This window comes from Rhipicephalus microplus, unplaced genomic scaffold, assembly GCF_043290135.1.
Source record: "Rhipicephalus microplus isolate Deutch F79 unplaced genomic scaffold, USDA_Rmic scaffold_66, whole genome shotgun sequence".
In the NCBI taxonomy this organism is placed as follows: Eukaryota; Metazoa; Arthropoda; class Arachnida; order Ixodida; family Ixodidae; genus Rhipicephalus; species Rhipicephalus microplus.
Window position 1 is genome coordinate 1384748 of NW_027464639.1, and position 19543 is coordinate 1404290.

Below are 19543 nucleotides of genomic sequence, written 5' to 3' on the forward strand. Positions count from 1 at the left end.
TGACCAGAACGAATGTTATACGAAAGATGTCCTCTCACCATGAGGCGGTCCCTGGCTGCGACGCTGGCCAGGACTGGCTGCCTCGGGATCCTCGGCGGGCTTGGCCTGCTCGGGGGGGCTCTCCAGGCGCCCCCTCTTGCCACTGCTGTTCTCCCCACCGCTCGAGCCGCTGAGGCCCACCGCTGGGGCTGTGCTGTGGGAAATGAATGTGCACGTTTTTCTTTTTCTGCTTAACTCCGCTCGAGCAAGTGAAACTGCAATGGCAGAATTTTGCTCTTTATAAACAGGCTCTCTCTCTTGCACTGGGTTTACTTAGCGATAAAAGATAACAAGTTTAAGGTCCGACCCAGGTAAATGACCAGCTTTAGAAAAGTACAGACGTAACATTTTCTGGAAGGAGCAAGTTTAGCACAATTATGCTAGCATGGTTACCATGGTAGATAAGTTCCTACCACACAGACTAAAACAGCATCGACATAAAAATGCCGAATGTTTTTCGATTTGAAAGCAAGGATTGCGTCAGCTGCCCACTGCTGATGCAGAGTGCAAATGACTTCATTGCGATGGCAGTCCTCTCGTGAGAATCGATCTACTCAAATGGGAGGCTACCCGGGATACCTAACTTCTACGAGCTAAGCTCCCTAAGGCGTGGATCTGTCCATCCCTTGTATGTACCCGACCACCTATAGTTCCACCTTTGCAAACTTCCCACTACTTCGTACTTGCAAAGATCCCACAACACCCCATCACCAATCGACCACTTCATCAACCATGAAGCCGTTATAATGAAGGCGGAACAAAAGCGACATATAGCTACCACTTACAAATATTAAAATTATTTGTATAAACATATACAGTGTGTCACGTCTTTTATGATGTAGTGGGCGATATTGGCGGATGGTTCATGGTTTAGCGAAGAAACCCTCCAGTACTTCACCCCACTCATCATTCACTCCTTGGATATGCGGTGATTTTTTTATTTGCTAAGATATCTTTATAAAGCTTTTGGGGTATGTTCATACATTAACACTAAAGAAAGTGCACCTTTTCATAAAATTCTGTTCATTGGTTGTAGAGTTACTGAAGTCTAGCCCAATGGTTCACAAGTGTGCCTGATAAAAAGCCGGCACAAATCCCTTAATGTAACAGCTTGCAAACTGGGCTAGATTCACAATGATAGGGCTACTTTCACAAAACTGGGCAAGTTTTGTGCTTTTTTACAATAAAACGTGACTGCAGATGCACTGCCATGGTCATATATAAGAACACAGCAATGTGCAACTTTAATATTGCTAACATCACACTGTGGTCCCAAACTCTAGACTCTAAAACACGGACACAAGCAGAGAAATCAGTAAAGTCTATGTTGCACAAAAAATTAGGACGACTGTGGCTCGCCGTATACCTGAGCTCCGATTGCAAAAAAAAAAAAGACTCTGTGAAAAGCTTTTTATCAGTGTTCCTCAGCAATCAAGCTAACACTGAAGAGACTCCTTGCAGCAGGAATTCTGTCGAGGAGAGCATGCCACTCATCATTGCTGATGACTAATGCGCATGTCTCAAACCCAACAACACCTCGCCCCCACTATACAGTAAAAAAGCTTTTATGTAGACAGGGCCACACACAACCTCGTGCCCACGAGTTGCCATTGATGGATTCATTAAGAGCGTGCTGTGGTGCTTTCCTAATTTGTATCTGCCAGCCCTATGATCACCTTTCCATTCAATCAGTGGGAATCCCAAAATGTGCTCACGGTGAGAAATACTGTCTTGGCACTGACTGGGCAGGTGGAGTTGCCTGTAGGGTGAACAGGTTCACGACACTACCCTGAATAGCAAGCCATCTGGAAGAGCCTGGCCTTCCAGATGAGGCGCACGAGCCAGGCGAGGCATTCCTGTGCATGCATGATGGGCTGCAGAGGGCCAATTGCGTGACAGGACCGTCAAAACAACCTTTCTAAATAAAAACACTGCGAACTATGAGAGCACTAAGTTCACTGTTTCTTATACTGCGCAAACCAACACATACCGTACCATTTCCAATTATTAACAATACGGAATGGCGATAAAGTGGTCAAAAAGTCAGCACAGGCTATTAGTTGCTATAAGTGGCTGGCCAGTGAAGAAAGGGCTCATTTCTTTCTGGAACTACATTCCTTCCATGCCAATAGCAGAAATGCCATAATGCAAGCCATCACACAGGATGAACATGCCTCTCAAGAACTCACGGTCAGGACAAGCTGGCAGGCAGCCTTACGATCCTTCCTCCAGAACGAACTCCCACCAAATGTATTCGTTTAGATCACTACTTATGGATACCATAATCTCGCTACATTAGTAGGGCAACTGCCAGACCCACGTTGAGGCTTCAGTACCTTTATGCTCACATACTTCCCAGGGTTGGCCTGTAACTTATCGGCCCACAGTGGACCACGCCGAATGACATCAGGAATGTAGGGCCAACCTGGAATCCCTCCAAATAGCCTGACAGGAGCTTCGTTAACTGCCTGAAGCTCTCTCTGAAAACCAATCGCACTCTTTAGGGAAGCACAAACACACTCCCTGCCGAATTACTTTACATTGCACAAAATACAACAAACTCCAAATAGACCTCATCGCCAAGCGTACGGTTCCATACCAACTGGCACTGTCCCAGAGCCAATGATCCACAACGTCAATCACTCCAGTCTAACATACATGGGAGGCCTCGGTTAAGAATCTGGGCTCCAAATAGACCTCATCGCCAAGCGTACGGTTCCATACCAACTCTAACTGGCACTGCCCCAGAGCCAATATTCCACAACGTCAATCACTCCAGTCTAACATACATGGGAGGCCTCGGTTGAGAATCTGGGCGAAAAAATCCTCTTTGACCATATACTAACCATCTAAGGGGAGGTCAGTAAAGCCTCACTCTAGACGTGTGGCGGGTTGGGCTGATTGGTATGACATGACGATAGTTATAGCGCGAGAACAGAACGACGGCAAATAGTCTACTTCTTGTCCCTTTGTCATTTTCCCGTTGCCACGCTATAACTATCCTCACTCTAGAACTCAAACCCAAACAAGGCTTTCAAAATATGTTTTTTCTCTCTCTCCACAAAAATCTGAAAATAATGAAGCCAGATATGGTATAGGGCACATTAATTGTACAGTCTAAATGTTGTTTCGCAATTGGGATATGAGTGTGCGGAAAGTAAAGTAGAGGAGAACATCAGTGACCATGCAACCATTGGCCTCGACAAACACTACCAGGCTTGCATGAACATAAATGCCATATAAAGTGGACAATTACAATCATGGCCAGCGCTTGTATTTTACCACACCGACTAAACTTTGGAATTGGGGCATGCACAAAATGGTTGACTTTCTAGCACGGGCGCTTAAATGAATGATAAAATGAAGGTTAATATGGTCGTACAAACCAGCTGGGATTTTCATTTTTGAGCACTTTACAGCTGCGAAAATTTCCATCTCAGAGCAGATTAGAGCAGCTAATTTTGCATCTGGAAGCACATTAAAGCAGCCAACTTCACATCATCATCAATATGACATACATGAAACTGGCTGCAAGTGCGAAGTCTCTTCCATGGACTTCCCCAAATAATGGTCTTTAGATTATCATACCTGAACACCCGAACCTGTAGATAGGCGGCCAAAACTGCACAAGCATTTTTCTGTCTCTCTCTACTTTCCCATCTCTCTCACTGCAAAAATGCATGCTCACGACAGGGCACAAACTATTTTCTGTGTCAGAGGCATGCGAAGGCCTGTCCTGTAAACAGTGCCCTTTGTTGGAGTCATCATATCTACGCTGCAACACATGCTTTGTTTTAGAAAGTTTACGTTTCACCATTTATCCATCCTGTATTCCCTTGCGATGAGAGACAATATTTGTACGTACGGCAAAATTCTAACTCGCTGTTGTAAAACTTGCCAAGAAAAACGAGAACCGCACTTCCACCAAGCCCTTCATCATGAAGTTCTTAAGCGGCCCTGCAACACTTTTGGAGCATGGTCAGAAAAAGCTGCCAATTGGAAGTAGAGGCTTCCAAAAACACGCGAGCCAAATGTTCTAGCCCATCACGCGGCCTACAATTCTCAATTAATTAAAAAAGTCAGTTAAAAATTGCTTTCTCTTCCTTCGGCAAATTATGAAAGACGCTCGAAAATCACACATGGCAAGCCTATTTATTAGCCGTTGGCCGATTTGAACATGGCACACTCGGTCGTTATAGAGGTCGCAAACGACACGACTTGTCCACGGGTGCGCGTATGATCTCATTGAAAAACCCGCAAAAAAAATTAAAAAGTGCTCAAAGTCACGAAGCGCGCGTGACATACTTTGTTTGCCGCTCACATTTTTGCGGCATTGAATTTCTGAGGCAATGAGCTCTTCCAGTGAATTAATTTCATGATGACTCAAAAAAGTGTTTCAGGGCCCCTCAAAAGAGTGATTTTGCATACGAGAGAAAGCAGAAGAATGAGTGCTTGCTAATACAAGTTTCCTACAACTAGACCTTTTCAACTATATGTGAAAGCTTAGGTCCTCTTGTGTCGCTGTGTCATTGGACCTGCTTTTTCCTAGCATTGTCAAGAAGAGCTTAAAAACAATGGGGCACACAAACATGTCTTACCAAACCAATAACGATGCACTTTGCACAGGCAGCTACAGCTGCCACGACGATTTTCAAAAAGGACCTTTGTCAGTGATTCAAACTAGGCCGTGCATAAGCAGGATTTCACTGGTTAAAGTACGATTTATTTTAGATAAATTAAGAAGTACACTTTGTATAGCTCCAAATTCATTTTTATAAATTATGTAACAGGTGCGGTAGGACAAAAAATGATTGTGAATTATTTCGAATGCATGTGCAAAGTCAGCGTAATTTTCACACCCCCTTATAGAAGGTCTAAAATTGCAAAAACAGTATGCAAATAAGTACAATGATTAACCTGTTTCTACTGACAATAAACATTAGGCTGACTTTAGCACTAATCGCACTGCGCCTTCCTCGTTCAGCCAGCACTATTGACAGCTTCGCATTCAGTCAGTGTGAGGTCAAAATATGCCTACGTGGAGCAAGCAGAGCTCAGCATGCCCGACGAGGGTCTTGGGCCAAACACCGCAAGACGCTTCCGAAGCCTTGCGAGTTTTTCACGCCACAGCCGCCATGCGAGTGCGTCACGCCGCTGCCGCCGTGAGGGTGATCTACGCCGCAGAAAGACAATCGGATGACAAGGTTGTCAACCAATCTTCTCAAACAAAAGCCTTGCAGACTACATGACACTAACATAGCGAAATGGTTTATTCTATTTAGCAATCAGTACATTACCACTCCTGATAAGAAACAGTATGGTACAGTATTAAAGTAGTCAAAAAGTTAGCACATGCTAAAACACAGCTGAATCGTATTGAAAGAAGGGATTTGTGAGGGTTCATTTTTACTTTACCCAACCATTCTGAAAGCAAGCAAATCTCAGAGCAATAGAAGGTACAGAGAATGTTAACTGTACTGTGTAATGTTAAGTGTACTATGTTGACTGTACAGAGCTAGATAACATTCAGCATAACGAAACCAGATTTCTGTTCCTTCTACATACCTTCCCGCTCTCTCTTCTATTACACAGCTTGGCAAAAGCGATCCCTGCGCCACAGGTTTTATTTCTCTTCAAAAAGAATTGAAAGCAAATTTTTGTACATTAAATACTATGATTATACACTAAATCTCGTGAAAATAATTATGGACAAACAATTATAAAGAAAAGAAGCTTGATGAATTATTTGAAAATGCTTGGGAAAGTTCTCTCCTCGTGGTACTGTCAGCTCTAAAAAGGTGAGTATGAAGTAAGAAATGTTTCAATTGACATCAGCAAGCAGGTGGCGTGCAAGCACAGCAGGCCATTCATTACATTGCATGGCCACAAAAAGCCTTGATCGCCACGACAGATTTCATGTAGTCTATGCCCATGCTCCTTTCGTATGCTGTCTGCAAGCCGCTAATAGTGTCCAGTGTGTTTCTTTTTTCCTGCTAATATACTGTCAGACACCAGCTGCTTGACCTTACACCTGTGTCCCTACATTCGCGAAATAGAAAGTGTCGGGGTACCAGCACACTCTGGAGACTACTCGCCTGAATGCTCGAGTTTTTTTTTTGTCAATCGGACAGGTGAGCCATTCATTTCAGGGAGGCTTGCAAGAGATTAGCTGGTCTGTTTTCACGACATCCCCAATCATCATAAACTAGAGTGGAGGGCTTACTTCCCCCCTGCACAAGTAAGTCAACCAAGGCACAGGAATGCATCGGAAGAAAACTGCAGATGCAATTTTTCCAGCCCATATGTGCTGAGCAACATATCACCGGAAGATATTAAGCCAAATGCAAATGGTGCCACGGCCGGATACTATGCGTGATTGTTTCCCCGGGCAGTGGGAAGTTGTTGACCAGCTCAGATCCAGTAAGACATGGGTCGTGGAATGGGCAACACAGGTTGCCATGAACAACATGGAATCATCTGCACCTACCTTCTAATGAAAATTTTCCGTCGAGCCTTACTTACACCAGCAGACCACTACGACACTAAAAGCAGCTGTTGTGGTACAAGTATAGCTTTGAACCACTTTCCTATATTCGAGCCACCCATGCACGCAAAGCCGCTCGTGGTCGCCTTCTGGCCTCCCAAGAAAACCAACAGCGTCGATAAGATCAAGGACACCGCTATGTGCACTTTTCGCCCGGTTCGTTGGTTCTGCTCTGGTCTCCCACCGGGCAGGTTGGCCTGTAAAACTGCTCCCTCAGTACACAGGACCATACAAAGTGCTTCGTGAGGTGACTCCCGTCACTTATGAAATCGCTCCTGCTGCCTCGTTTTCATCCACCCCTCGAAACAGCGAAATCATACATGTCACACATCTGAAGCAGTACCACTCTCCCACTGACGTCCAGATGCGCCGGTACGGCACCTTTACCGACGGTAGTTCTACATGTAGGCTGCCACTGTGCAAATTGTCAATGCACGTATGCATCCGACGAATGAAGGTCGCTTGCTGCTCGAGCGACGAGCCAGACTGGCCAGTGCTGCAACCACTCTTGCAAATATATTTTGCAAATATTGTGGGCATTTACAACACACTTCTTCATTACCTTTACATAACCATCATCACATGGTGTTCCTCATCTTCATCGTTGGTGCATATAACCTTTGAGTCTGTTCTGTGCCTCGATGTGACAGTTTTTGGCCACGTCTACCAGGCCTAAAAAGGCGTGTAAAGGACTACATCTCAAGTGATGGAGGTTACTCCTCGATTCCCTGTCCCCGCTCACCCGCTTTACTTCTTGGAGCTTCACTCAAGTAGTCGTTTGGGCTACGTGCCCACCAGCACGCCACAGGACGAACCCTCAGGTGCTTCTCCCTTTAACCCTCGGGCTACGACTGCCACAGCTACTCACTCTTGAATCGTCAGTGGACCCCCTTGCGAGCCCCCTCTGTTTTCTGGACTCTGAAATGAGGACACGGACTGGCTACACCAATATGACATAGTGAATGCAGCGAACTGTTGGGTCGATCCACACAATCTCCGCCACATCTCCTTTTTATCTTACTGGCATGACGAAGACTTGGTTTTTTAATTACCAGATCGACTTTCTCGACTGGGACGTCTTCAAAGAACATCTGCGACAAGACTTTGCTAGTCCAGCAGTTCGAGCCAGCCTGGCAAAGAGAACTCTTGATGGTCGCAAACAACTACGCGAGTCTTATACCGCATATATCGAGGATGTTCTCTCTCTTTGTCAACGTGTCAACACCTTCATGACCGAGACAAAGTGCACCATCTGCTCAAAGGCATAGGTTCTGTTGCCTTCAATGCTTTGGTCGCAAACGACCCAACTACCGTTGCTTGATTGATGTTTTATTTTATTTATTACATACTGCCAATACCTTTAGGAATTATTGCAGGAAGGACACAAACTATAAACAAATAAGGAAAAAAGACAAAAGAAAAAACACTGCGAAATAACTTTTTTTTTCTTTTTTTCCCTTTTTTTGTACTGAATGGCAAAGTTAAGATAAACAGGAAAATGCACATCAGCTAAACATTTATACACAACTGTGAAATCTGTTTAGTGCTGACACATATCATTATACTTGCGATTATACAATCATAATTACACATTAGTACGTAAGCTTTACAAAAAATACGAAAAAAAAAATACATTCTATGCACAGGTAGTGGAATGTAGGTAGCAGAATAAATACCAATAGTAGTATACATCGCTAAGGAAAAAGGCAAAAAATTTGTAGTTTTATGTTTGTGCATCATGTAAGTAACATTCAAGTAGTGATAAAAAGGTAGTTAGTGAGGTGGTATTGGTAATAGTAGAAGGTAAGTCATTCACTGTCATATGGCTAGTGGAAAGAAAGTATTTAAAGCAATTTGTATGAAAGCGATATTCATTTAGGGTGTATGAGTGCTTTAGTAGAGTTATTCTTGTGTCAGAAATAGAGATATACCGTATTTACTCGCATAATCCTCGCACTCGCATAATTCTCGCAACCCCCCCACATCGCCCTAGAAAAATACGAAAAAATTTTTTCCTCGAGTAATTATCGCACCCCCGAAAACTGCCGCAATAATGTCTGCTCGTTCCAGCCACTGATGATGATAGCGCGCGCCATTTGGCGCCATCTCTTAAGCATCAAGCGTACTATTGCACGGAGATTCAAACCAATCCAAGCCAAACCGAAGTGGCCAGTGCGCGTTGCGGCGTGTTTTGTATGTTGCGTCGGTTATCTTGGCACGTTATGGGGAGATACTGAAGCCACACGGCTGCTTCAAGTTGCAAGTGATAGATCATACGCTAAACAACGGCAACAGGGCCGCCGGTAGGCCTTTCGGAGCCTACGAGTTTTGTGTTCGCTACTGGTGACGGCAGCTGAAAGCCACCAAGACGCGTTGGGCCTGCCGTGTGCCTAAAACTGGGTTTGATGGTAAATTAGAAGTGTGGCAGCCTGGGCTAGTTGGTATGGCATGACGATAGTTATAGCGCGAGAACAGAACGACGACGCAGAGACAAGAAGGACACGAGCGCTAACTTCCAACTGAGTTTATTGCGCAGAGCACGAAAATATATAGAGGAGACAGTAACCATGTGATAAAAACCATATGGCACAAAGAGCAGAACATGAATAAGAAAAAAACCAAAAACAAACAACACAAAAACAAGGGCACTGAAAAACAGCAAAGAAAAATCTAGAAGAAAACGAAACAGAAAGGTAAAGATAATATAACTACCTGCCCGCACCGAAACCTTCGAGGAACCTGCGTTCCTTCTCGGACAAAGCCACGGAAGCCTTTCTAACACAAGGCACCTGTTCGCGTGCCATCTGCGCGGCCTCGACAATGACTCGGGTGCTTTCATCTCTGTGGTTGTACAGCGTCGCTGTGTCCCTCTACCTCTAGTCAGTGATCTTCTATTGGTAAAAATGGGCAAAAAACTGCAGCAAAAGTTAGAAGGCTCGCATGTCGTCAAAATATTCAGATACGTGGATGATTTCTTGGTTCTTGTAAATTGTAATTCTTCTATGTTTCACTCGTTTGCGACTCAAACTATAGGTGTGTTCGAAGATTGTTTAAAGCCTCTTGTGTTGACACATGAAATACCCGATAATGACAAGTTACGCTTTTTGGATTTAAATCTGGTTTTTAGCTCACAGCACATTTGTTGGTGTTATGAACCACGTGCGCAGAAACCTCTACTTCCCTTTTCTTCCGCTCACAGTAAGATAGTTAAGCGAGGCATAGCACGAACCTGCCTTGAGAATGCTTTAAATAGGTCGTGCGCCCACAATATCTCTGCGAGCTTCAAAGCTCAAGTTTCCCGGCTTAAGGCTTCAGGTTTCCCCGAGGCGTTTATCGCGTCTGTTGCAGAGACGATCCTGCGAACTTATTAAGGCAGAACAGAGGAAGCGACGGAATCTGCGCAACACGGATACGAAACATGAAAGGATAGCCGTGATTCCATACATACACCAGATAACACACAGCCTCAAAAAAATTGGAAAAAGAGTTGGAGTTCGTGTCCTGTTCTCGGCACCATTCAAAATATTCAGCCTCACCAAATCTACAAAGCCCCTGAAAACGCAGTCATCAACGGAATGCAGAGTTCAACATCGAAAAACAGGTATGCGGCCTGCTCCTGGGAAGTTGTCTATAGGACCCCCCTTTCATGTGGTGCTTGTTATGTCGGAACGACCGGAAGGTATCTGAACGATCCGCTGAGAGAACACGCGAACAGTGTTAGAAACAGGAAAGATGGTTTTCTTGCCCAGCACGGCACTGAGTGCAATTGTGTTCTCCTCTTCAAGGACCCAGCGACGCTGTACAAACAGAGACGAAAGCACCCGAGTCATTGTCGAGGCCGCGCAGATGGCACGCGAACAGGTGCCTTATATTAGCAAGCCCTCCGTAGCTTTGTCCGAGAAGGAACTCAGGTTCCTCGAAGGTTTCGGTGCGGGCAGGTAGTTATATTATCTTTACCTTTCTGTTTCGTTTTCTTCTAGATTTTTCCTTGCTGTTTTTCAGTGCTTTTTTTTTTTTTAACTGATGTTCTGCTCTTTGTGCCATACGGTTTTTATCACATGGTTACTGTCTCCTCTATATATTTTCGTGCTCTGCGCAATAAACTCAGTTGGAAGTTAGCGCTCGTGTCTTTCGTGTCCTTGTTTCTGTGTCGTCGTTTTGTTCTCGCGCTATAACTATCGTCATTGATGGTAAACTTTATTTCTTCAGAAGAAAACTTTTCAGAAGTATGCTTCAGCCTCGAGAGACTGTGGTTTCATTTTCAAACTATGAAAACACACCGTTTGGTGTAGAATAGTGGAAATAGAGCAGGCTGTAGCACTATCGATCATTCAGCACAGCTGTCACATCACTGCCTTCTGTCACAGCCCTTGCGCTAGATGGCAAATGAGCTGTAGCACTTGACGCATTATCGATAACAGATTTCTATAAAGAAAAACTATAGAATACCATTGAATGTTCAGGTATCTCTAGCAAACACATGAAAAGTGAAGCAACATCACTGCAAACTAAAATAATTTAAAAACAATATGAAAGAATACATACGGAGAGTCCTGTACAGATGACTCTGGGCTGTAAAGGCGACGCCCACACCAGCGCGACGACGGCCGCCCTAAGAAAAAGTAAGACCGCAAGTTCAAGATGCTAAGCTGCACTGAATGACGAGAATGCTTTGACGACATGTAAAAAAAAAAATGTATTACATGATGTTCAAGCAGCCCACTTTTCTATTGTTTGAAGAGGTCAATTTCTTCGTTATTATACAGGCGACAACTTAGGTGCATTAGAGTTGCTGACCACAGGTGCCCTGTCTCTGCCTTGCTATTCCAGGAGAGAGCGAACAAAAAAAGGCAAGAAAGAAAAAAGGTCGTGAGTGTGTTCTACACTAGACTGTACAGACACAAGCAACACTGTAGTGTAGACCACAAATCATGCTGGTAATTGTCTACAGACATAACTTACAGCTACTAATGCACCATTCTAAAAAAATTATCAGTGAATTAACAAGGCACAAATACAGCCATAGTCTTCATGAGGCAAGCCGTCCTCATCGAAGTTGCTAGTTGCACCCGGACCACTGGTGGCACAGTGTTCTTTGCACGGCAGCCATTACGCTTAAGAAGGATCTGTAGCAATGGTGAATACAGAGTGAAATTTCAATGCAACAAATCTCAAAGAACCGCCAAATATTATCCTTTATTGTGAAGTTTTTTTTAATGAAAGTAATAAAACTTTGCACAAAAATAGTAAAGATTAACACATGAGCCGCATACCCATGCTGTGTATACATTATCGAGCAACCACATTATGCTCAAATAAGTGCGAAAAAACAAACTCGAAGTAATACAGAACCAGTGCACGTTTATTTGAAAAAGAGGGCAGTCTATCTTGATGTGAGCAGCTCGACTGCTGGAAAATAAACTATTACGGTAAGCAGGCGCGTCCTTCTTACACACTGCGAAATGTTAGCAGTTAATACGAATGCTTCACGTTGGTTTGCGTACACTGTTTCAACGTCGTCTTTACTCTCGTCGTAGTGTCCTTACCACAATGGATGATACGGATCTTATCGGTCATTAGCCAAGTTCACATGCACGCTTTGTTGAAGCACTGTAGGTTGTGTGAACGTTGATACAGCATGAACGAGTTATCAGAGACTTCAACCAATAGGTCTCTCGTATTGCGTTTTTAACCGTCTAAGCATTCCTCTCGTGCCGTTTCCGTAACTCATCTTGAATGTTCAACCACCAACAAAAAGGCTAGAAACCAGCCCACATGTCAAGCTGCCTGACAAAAGCAAGGATGACGGGGCAAAGCCTAACTTGAAAAGCAAGTTCCAGACGATGATGATGACAACAGGGCTATCGCACAATTGAATAGTGCAGGCAAAGAGAAATATGTCAGCATTCTCATCATGACGAGAGTGGCAGCCACGGGACTGGGCATAATGTTTACAGCCGTGAATAGCTTCTTAAAGTCGTCATTCATTATTTTGGAGTGTTCTGAAAATGTAAGGGAGATAAAATTCGATAAATTATTCTGAAACATGCAATATTCTGAAATTTGTAGTAGTGAAACATTTTTACAATTAACCAATGAACATTTGGAGGGGAATTTTCGAAAAAAACCATTATATTGAGGATTGCTACAACGAGATTCGACTGCATAGTGTAGTACTTTCGGAGAAGTGCTAAAGGTTGATAATTTGAACAACCATGAAAAAAAGAAGATTCAAATGAACAATCCACAAAATGAAAGTAAGCTCATGCTATGCAGACAAATAACAAAGAAGTAAGGTAGATCCCCACCAAGGAGCCTTTGCAACAAGGTAATCAAGCCTGCCTCCCAACACACAAACAGCAGTATACAAAAATTCAAAAGCTCAGTTATTACGAAGTTTTATAAGATGTCCATGGGCAATACAGTAATTTGACAATGAAAAGTGGCAAAGGACTTCATACTTTAGCCAACAGATGATTCATTGGCACAGTCATTTCCCTTCTTCCTTGTATAATGTGTTTTGCAAATTTTACTTGCTCTATTATCGCAGCAGCAGCGCAATATCTTCTTATTTTCCAGCATTGGTTTACACTTGCACTCTGAGCACTGGGTGGGTAGGTGCCCATTTGTATGCATTTCTTTTACTGAGAAATCATGTTCACACGTGCACATGTTGGCACATCTTTTCATTTGTGCCACACAACTTTAGCCACATGACAAATGTATTTCATATACCCCTTTAGCACTGCATTCTGCATATGATTTCGTGTAGTGCTTCTTGCACCCCGTTTTCGTGGCCACCTATGAACGTGCATAGGACTGCAAGCTCCTTAAGCATCAAAAACTTGACCTCAACTCCATGTCGTTTCCCAAACTTCTTGTGGTGGTACAGCATTGTATGCACATGGGGCACAACTATACATGTCTTATCGACCTTCACCCTTCGAGAAGGAACATTAGAATTTCTGGCCTTCAACAAAACCCCAGCACCCTCTAGGCACAAGCACAGCCAAACTTTTCGAACTGGGCATGCGCAAAGGGGCATTGTCTAATACTGCTACAACAAAATTTCCTCCACGATGAATAATTTGCGATTCCCTGTCAGCTGCCCATCAAGTGCACACCGGCGATGGGTCATCCTAACCCGCTTGACTTCTTCGCTACGCAGTTCTTCGTGCTGCCCTGGATCCTGATGCTACTGCAGAACTTCGACAAGCCTACTCAGTCTCCACTACCATGCGGCGCTGACCACCTGCCTGTGAACGCGTCACCTCGCCATGACGGGGTGCGCCAGCCCGGCCTGTACTGTGCACTAAAATGCGCATCACCGCCAAACGCTATCACTACGGTTGCCTCGTGGTCATCAGCTGGAATCTTGGATTTCGGGCACGCTATCTTCTGACAGCGCCACCGTTCCTTGGAGCACCAATATAAACCCTGGGCAGACGCTCACTGTGCCTAGTGGGCTCGGCGGCACACCGGCGATGGGTCATCCTAACCCGCTTGACTTCTTCACTACGCAGGTAACGAATTACCACTGCCTTTACGCTAAGCGAACTGGATGCCGATCATTACTTGTTCTGCTGAGCCCACGGCGCTCCATCTCTGTAGTTCTCGGTTGTGCCAAAATGCTGTTGAAATTGTTGTTATTAGCAGGTGATATTGAGACTAATCCTGGACCTAGGAATGAACACTGTGTGGTGCCTAAGTGGTGCCTAGTGAGATGCTTGATATACTGAAGACGTTGCAATCTGGGCAGTCGGCCATGATTGAGCAGTTAGGTTCAATCAGATCAACCCTTGATGAACATGAAAAATGTTCCATGACCTGAGCTCGCGGTTGACCAAAATAGAATCACACTTACTATCCCTTTCAAATGTTCAGTCTCAGTTTGAAATCATTGAAAGTGTTGCCACTAACAGCGGTGCTCAGGTAACTAGGCTGTCTGACCGGATTAGCCACATGGAAAGCACATCCCGAAGGCGCAACCTGATCTTTTACGGGTTCAGTGATGTGCGAAACGAGGCGTGGCGTGTTAGTGAAGAACTGGTTACCGATCTCTGTCACAAAAGCCTGGGCATGACTATTCAAAGTCGTGACACAGAAGGTGCCCATAGACTCGGAGCTTATCGTGAGGGGAAATGGCGTCCGATAATAGTAAAATTTGCCCACTTCAAGGATAAAGAAGCACTCCTTTCGTCTAGCAGTAAACTGAAAGGCACAGAATACCGCTTCAGTGAAGACTTTGCCCCGGAAATTCGTGTAGCCAGAAGGCGCCTTATCGAATTTGGAAAAGCACAGCACTCCCCGTTTAAGCTCCGTTATGACAAGCTTATCTGTGGCAGAAAAACGTATGTTTTTGATCAGGCTAAGCAGTTGGTTGTCGAACCTCAGGCCTAGCAACGGGCGCAAAAGCCACGAAGACCGAATCAGAGTGTTAAGCATGATCTCTCACTGCTTTACACTAACATTTGCAGCTTGATGCCAAAACGCGATCCGTTATGCACCTTGATCTCTTCTTCTAGCAACGTCATTCTGTTGACGGAAACGAGGCTAACCTCTAACATACTTGATTCTGAGATTCTTCTTGATCTGCCATATTTTGATATCTTTCGCAAGGACCACTTTGATGATAACCGTGGGGGCGGTGTGGCGATTGCCACACATCGCTTGCTTAAGTGCTCTGCTGTAAATGTTAAAAATTCTCTGGAAATGGTTTGGACGTGCTGCCACGCCACTTCACCGCACATGTTAATCGGCTGTTGCTACCGTCCACCAAGTGCCGATAGCTCCTTTTTTTCGTCTTTCCACGAAGCATTTCAATTTTCCTTCAATAGATTGGAGTAATGTTGTGTCATGTCTTGCACAAAATAACATGGCTGCAGAATTTGTAAACATAAGTTTGCTTTTTCGCCTCTCACAGCTGGTCAATAAACTTACCCGAGTAACCCAACACTCGTCAACAAGTTCGGACCTCCTTTTCACGTCACACCCCGATAATGTGCCCCCCCCCCCTTACGTATATCCGTGGTTTTAGTGACCACAACGTCATTCATGCAACATTTCCTTGCAACGTCTTAAAAAGCAAGAAATCTAAAAAAGTACTCACGCTATACGACAAAGCCGATTATTCAAGCATCAATCGTGAACTTTCTGTTTTTCTCGAGAAACTTGCCCTTACATATCGGCAGCATTCAACTGAGAGCATTTGGATACTATTCAAAGCCGAAATGCTGCGTTTAATGAATCTCTACAGGCCAACTATCGCTATAAATGAAAAAGCCCGTTCCCCCTGGTTTAACAAGTCTTTAAAAGGCCTAAGTAATAAAAAAAGCGATTATTTCGAGCTGCTAAACGAACTGGGTCATCCTCGGCCTGGCAAAAGCATAATAAGGTCGTTAAAGAATACAAGTCATTAAAAGCACGCACCAAGCGTGACTACTATTCGACTACCATACCAAATATGTTGCAATCTAACCCGCGCCGTTTTCGGAAAATGATTAGGCCTGATAATAGAAGTGCCATTTCACTGTGTGATAACATGGGGACACCCATTGCCGATTCCGAAGTTCCCGACGCACTGAATCTAGCGTTTTGTTCAGTGTTCACAAAAGCAAGTTCAGATGCATTACCACACTTTCCATATTTCAATTTTCCTCCAATGGAGGGTATTGAATTCAGGGCAGAGGGCATTGTCAAGGTCATTGACTCCCTGAAGTGTTCTTCATCCTGCGGTATTGATGGAATCAACGCTTAAGCACTAAAAAGTACAAAATATGCGTGCAGTGCGATTCTTTGTATTATCTTTCGTCACTCACTTGACACAGGTACAGTGCCAGATGATTGGAGGACAGGGAAGGTCATTCCAATCTTCAAAAAAGGTGACCGGTCTTCCCCTGGAAACTACCGTCCCATTTCCCTCACCAGCATATGCTCCAAGATCATGGAACACGTCATCTACTTTTAAGGAGAGATGAGAGTCGAAAAATCGCGTTTTTAGCAAAATTTCTCGTATTTCTGAATTTTATTGCATTGTAACTTCAAACCTTCTTTCATCTGTGAAAATTTCCAAACTAAATTCGAACCGCAAAATGCAAACAAATGTGTATGAAGAAATCGCCGTGGCTCAAAATTTCGTGAATTTGCGCCAATATTGGCCAGCTTTGACTGCGCGCTGCTCCCCGTCGCAGTGCTGCCCGCCATCGCGATCGGTTGGGAAAGTTGCGTCCGGCCTTTTCCTACAGCTCCGATGACCGCCAGTTTCATACGTGGGCAAAAAAAAATAAAAAACGAGGCCTTTTTATCACGTGGTTTGAGCGGTTTGAAACGCTTGGCACCCTAAGCCGCATCGCCACTGGCTACCGAGTCATTGTCAGCTGTGTTGGTGGCGGCCATCGGCATTTGGTCCGTCTGCTTTTCTGCGCGTCTACGCATATTTCCGCGGTGACAAGCCCGAAAAAGTGCAACGTGAGAACGCAGAAGTTTTGAACGAAGCACAAGTTCAAGGGAAGGCGGCGTAAAGCGCCCCGAACGACGGCGACGAACGACAACGCGCCTACGTGTGCTAGGCCTGACGGCGGCATCGACGAGTGCGCGAGCGACAGTGGCTGCGATGAAGGGATTGACGCTGCGCGTTCTTTCGTCAGTGCTTCGGAAAAGAAGCTTGGCTTCTTCGAAAAAGACGAAAGACAGCGCGATGAGGTTTGTGCAACGACAGTTTTTTGCGACACTCTCTTGCTGACGACACTTGTGGCAGGTGCGGCATGCCCTGCTTGCGGTATTCAAAAACTTGCCGTTCGGGAGCCAGCAGAAAAGCGCAAGGGACTTTTGTCGCTCCTCGAACTTCATTGCCAAAACAGCGAATGCTCAGCGACTGTTCTTTCGTGCTCCTATACGTCACTGCGTGTTACGGCGAACGGCAGCAGCCGAGTGAGCGAACGGTACGACAGTGGGAGCTCCCGAGATAGTTTCGCTGTAAATGTGAAAGCGGTGGTGGGTGCACGCAATGTCGGCATTGGGCATGAGCAATTGTCGAGATTTTGCTCCATTATTGGACTCCCAAAGCCAACGCACCACCGAGGATTTTTTTCCATAGCAAAGAAGGTGCACACCGCTGCCATGGCAGCTGTGAGTGATAACTTGCGCCGATCCAGAGAGTTGACGAAAGAAGTAGCAGGCGAAACTGATGTGGCTGTTATGTTCGACGGCACTTGGCAGAAGACGGGCCACAAAAGCCACAACGGGATTGGCGCAGTTATCTCCTTAGATACTGACCTCTGCTTAGACTTCGAGGTCATATCAAATTACTGCCTGACATGCAGTAGGCACAAGTATATGGGCCCAGACGAGGAAGTGTGGCAGGCATTCCATGGCCCAGTCTGTGAAAAAAATGCAGACTGTTCCTCCCATGCCATGGAAACGGAGGCTGCGATGCGCACTTGGCAGAGAACATTGACTTATGACACCCCACTGCATTTCATGACATTTTTGAGTGACGGTGACAGCAAAGCATATAGTGCAGTTGCAGAGTCAAAAGTCTATGGTGCTGTCAATATAGAAAAAGAAGACTGCACTAATCATGTGGCCAAGAGACATGGCACCGCGCTACGGAAGCTGCATGTGCCATTACCACGAGGGCAGAAAATGAAAGAGCCAGCCATTCAGAAGCTCCAAACATATCATCAGATTGCCATAACAAGCAACAGGGGAAGTGTACGGGATATGTACACTACAGTATGGGCTTCGTACTTCCACTCATGCTCCAATGACAATGCTGGCAGCCACAAGTTTTGCCCTGCAGGAACAGAGTCGTGGTGCAAACGTCAACACGCTGAAGCACTTGGTGAACCTGCACCACGCCACACACCTCTCCTGATAAAAGCACAGGGATTGGCTGTTTTGCCCATTTATAAGCGGCTAACGGATGAGAAGCTCCTTGCTCGAAGCATCAAAGGGAAAACCCAGAACGCATCAAAATCCCTGAACAGCAAAATTTGGCTACTTTGCCCACAGACTAAGTTTGTCTCCCGAACGATTGTCGATACTGCCGCAGCTATGGCAATCCTGTGGTTCAACAAGGGTCGTGCTAATTTCGAGCACATCCTGGAAGAGCTCAACATACTGCCATCTAGAGATCTAGTTACTTTCAGTGATTCCCGCGATGCAAGGCGCATCAAGAGAATGTCAGAAGGTCTGACAGCAGAAGCAAGGGCCCACCGTCGTCGTGGAGTGAAAAGGGCACGGCTAGAAGAGAGTGCTCGCAAGGACCGCGAGGGCACAACCTATGCTGCAGGACAGTTCTGGTAACTTGCAGTGCTTTTCAAAGTTCTGTTGAACATTATGGCCAAAGATTATGCATTTCTAACAGCTCTGATAAAAAAAAAGGTTTCAAACTTTCAAATGCGTTTTTCTCCTTTTCCAGTTTTGTGTGATCTGTGCTTCTTATACACGCTAGTTCGTATACTTAGAATTGTCATACCTCTATGAAATTTTCCACATAGCATGATGAAGGCCCATAGAGTGCAAGTATCTATTCAGATTGTCAGTGCTGCTTGATTATGTTTTTCAAAAATTACATAACATTGAAAGCCCTTGGCAACTAGAGCCATAGTAAATTTTTCTATTTTATTATTGTATTTCACCTTTTTACACACAAAATTAATATAGTTTTTTGCACTCTACAGTTCCAAAGGATCATAGTCAGCTATATCTGCATGCTTTATCTCAAATTTTTATAGGTCAGAATTGTTGCATAACAATGGCCATAATTTTGCAGTATCTGACCTGCAGAAAGAAAACCAAGATATCTACATGAAAATAAATGACGTATTTGAAAAGAGGAGAAAAACTCTATTAGCATGCCATTTTGTGTTAAATTCAGACTCTTATTAAAGAAAATCGTATTTCGAGTAGCATCTCCCCTTAACACCAAGAAATGTACCTTTGCTAGCAAGACAATCA

At 44.6% G+C, this 19543-nt stretch overlaps 2 protein-coding genes across 12 annotated transcripts in view; one reads left to right on the plus strand and one right to left on the minus strand.

Moving 5' to 3' along the window:
* Positions 1-19543, minus strand: part of LOC142790041 (uncharacterized) — a 467642-nt gene that overhangs the window by 250261 nt on the left and 197838 nt on the right. For 9 of the 10 annotated variants that reach the window (XM_075885074.1, XM_075885072.1, XM_075885073.1 and 6 more), the window contains exons 11-13: positions 11129-11195; positions 5078-5212; positions 39-193 (exon numbers count right to left, since the gene is read on the minus strand). In XM_075885074.1, the coding sequence (XP_075741189.1) occupies positions 39-193; positions 5078-5212; positions 11129-11195 (357 nt within the window). The remainder of the gene's footprint in view (positions 1-38; positions 194-5077; positions 5213-11128; positions 11196-19543) is intronic. The other variant, XM_075885070.1, reaches the window with a different exon arrangement.
* LOC142790043 (uncharacterized) overlaps positions 1-19543 on the plus strand; it is a 111216-nt gene that overhangs the window by 53057 nt on the left and 38616 nt on the right. The window contains exon 3 of one of the 2 annotated variants that reach the window (XR_012889370.1): positions 13752-18959. Coding sequence is in view for 1 of the 2 variants with exons in the window: in XM_075885075.1 (XP_075741190.1) it covers positions 14068-14106 (39 nt within the window). In the remaining variant the exon portion in view is untranslated. Of the gene's footprint in view, positions 1-13751; positions 18960-19543 lie in introns of those variants that run through there. The other variant, XM_075885075.1, reaches the window with a different exon arrangement.